Consider the following 2,500-nt stretch of genomic DNA (forward strand, 5'->3'; position numbering starts at 1 on the left):
TATCAGTGATGGGTCCTCAGCACTTGGAACTGCTTCAAATCACCAGGAATGAGCTACAACGTTCTGCCACCTCAGTGACACTCACAGCAGATGGATCACAGATGACACCAGCTTTAAGTACCCTTAAGGCCACTTTGTCTTTGGCCAACCGATCCTGTCATGCCATGATCCAGGTCCATGAAGGTATCCAGTTGCCACTCCTGTCCTATGCACAATGCAAGAAGTTGGCCATCATACCGCCAGACTTTTCACGGCCCATCCTACAGGTCGTCCACGTGAACCGTGGTAAGGAGCTACCCTTCCATGCAAACTCAACCCCTGCTGAGGCCCGAGAATATTTCCTTAGAACCTTCCCTGATGTGCTTGTGTCTAAGGAGGGCCTTAAAGCAGCTCCACTGAGGTCGATGGCAGGACCTCCAATGAAAATACACCTTATAGAGGACGCTGTTCCATTCACCACTCACACCCCACGGCAGATCCCCTATGCTTTCCGTGAACCTGTCAAGATAGAACGAGATTCTATGGTCCAGCAGGGTATCATTAAGCCTTGTGGAGATGAGCCATCGGAATGGTGCCACCCTCTAGTTGTAGTCCCAAAGGCAAAGGGAGTTCGTATTACAGTGAATCTTACCAAGCTAAACACTCAAGTCTCCAGACCAGCCCACCCTTCGCCCACACCCATAGCTGCTGTCCGTACCATCGATCCCACAGCCAAATTCTTCACCACTGCGGACGGTCTACACGGTTACTGGCAGATGGAGCTAGCAGAGGAGGACCGTCATCTCACCACTTTCATTACTCCTTATGGACGCTTCCAGCATTGCCGAGGACCTATGGACTTCTCTTTATCTACAAGACTTCATCACCCATCACCATAACCCACCAAGGAACTTTTAATGAAAACTATTTGGAAAACCTTAATTTGGCGAAAATAGTAATTTAAATGAGAATAATTATAAGTTTGTTAAACATATAAATCATATCGCGTAGTGTCTAAGATATTTAGATTTATTCATGTTCGTACACAGAAACATATACCCTATAATCCTTACACGAACTACCTATATTTTCCAAAATATTCCTTTAGCTCGATATTGCTTTGTTTTAAGCTAGCTGCTCAGTCAGAAATTCTCCGTCATAGCGTGTGCCGCAAAGAGCCATAAGTGGATGGGGGAAAGTGTGACAAAGTATTTCTTTGAATGATTTTATCTTCAAATATATCGAAAAAGCCGAAACGAAAGTATATACCCCTTTCGACGCCAACCCCTTTAAAAAATTGGCATTAGCCAGGCGCTTTTTGGAAATATTATATTTAATTCATCTGGGCAAGAAAACATATAGTCCTACAGTAGACAGGAATTAACAAATCTAGTCATGGTAAAGCGGTATAAATTTCGTTTCCTTCTCATCTATCATGGTATTGCAGGTAAAAAAATTCCCATGCGTAAATAATAAAAGAAAGACAAAAATGACATTAACTGATCGTAAAGTATGTCCAGTGGCCCCGCGGGGAGTAAAAATATTTGTGATTAAAATCATTCCAATATATATATATATATATATATATATATATATATATATATATATATATATATACATATATATATATATATATATATATATATATATATATATATATATATATATATATATATATATATATATATATAGAATATATTATATCGATCTATCTATCTATCTATCTATCTATCTATATATATATATATATATATATATATATATATATATATATATATATATATATATATATATATATGAATATAATACACATGTATATGTATATATATATATATATTTATTTATGTATATTTATATATATATATATATATATATATCTATACATATGTATATATATACATATATATATATATATATATATATATATATATATATATATATATATATATATATATACATATATATATATATGTGTGTGTGTGTGTTTTTGCATGTGTGTGTACAATATATATGCATATCTATATGGGTGTATATATACATATAGGAACTATTAACTTCATTCCTTATGTAAGCACATAATCTCACAAGCACCATTTCTTTCAGGTAACATTGATCTATCTGCTGTTCAAAAAAAGGGACATCCCAGCTTTTCACAACCATTTTGAGACCTTCAAGACTAAACCTGTCGAAGAAAGGTCTCCTGCTTATGAAACTTTCAATGACAACAATCCGTTTAACGAACACCCCGATAACCTCTCCGAGGTACATCTAGGTGATAATCAGCCTCCTAACAGTGCGAAAGCCAAGGCTTTCACAACAAGAAATGCTGTGAGTTCAGGTAACCCAAAACGCTCCTTTATTTTATATTTTTATTTTTTTTTGTCTAAATATAGGAATATCTTTACTTGAGAAAACTCGAGTCTATTTACTTTTTTGTTTGTTTGTAGGATTTCAAAGTAAAAAAGAAGATAAAAGATTAACTTTGTATGTGTAAAGTCGCTTGCCGTATGTGGAGTTGTTT

At 35.4% G+C, this 2,500-nt stretch overlaps 1 protein-coding gene across 1 annotated transcript in view; it reads left to right on the forward strand.

The window, feature by feature from the left end:
- The window catches only part of LOC137645407 (uncharacterized), an 87,353-nt gene that overhangs the window by 78,844 nt on the left and 6,009 nt on the right, over nucleotides 1-2,500 (forward strand). The window contains exon 6 of the mRNA XM_068378210.1: nucleotides 2,083-2,317. Coding sequence (XP_068234311.1) covers nucleotides 2,083-2,317 — 235 coding nt within the window. The remainder of the gene's footprint in view (nucleotides 1-2,082; nucleotides 2,318-2,500) is intronic.

The sequence above is a fragment of the Palaemon carinicauda genome, chromosome 8 (genome assembly GCF_036898095.1).
Source record: "Palaemon carinicauda isolate YSFRI2023 chromosome 8, ASM3689809v2, whole genome shotgun sequence".
Lineage (NCBI taxonomy): Eukaryota > Metazoa > Arthropoda > Malacostraca > Decapoda > Palaemonidae > Palaemon > Palaemon carinicauda.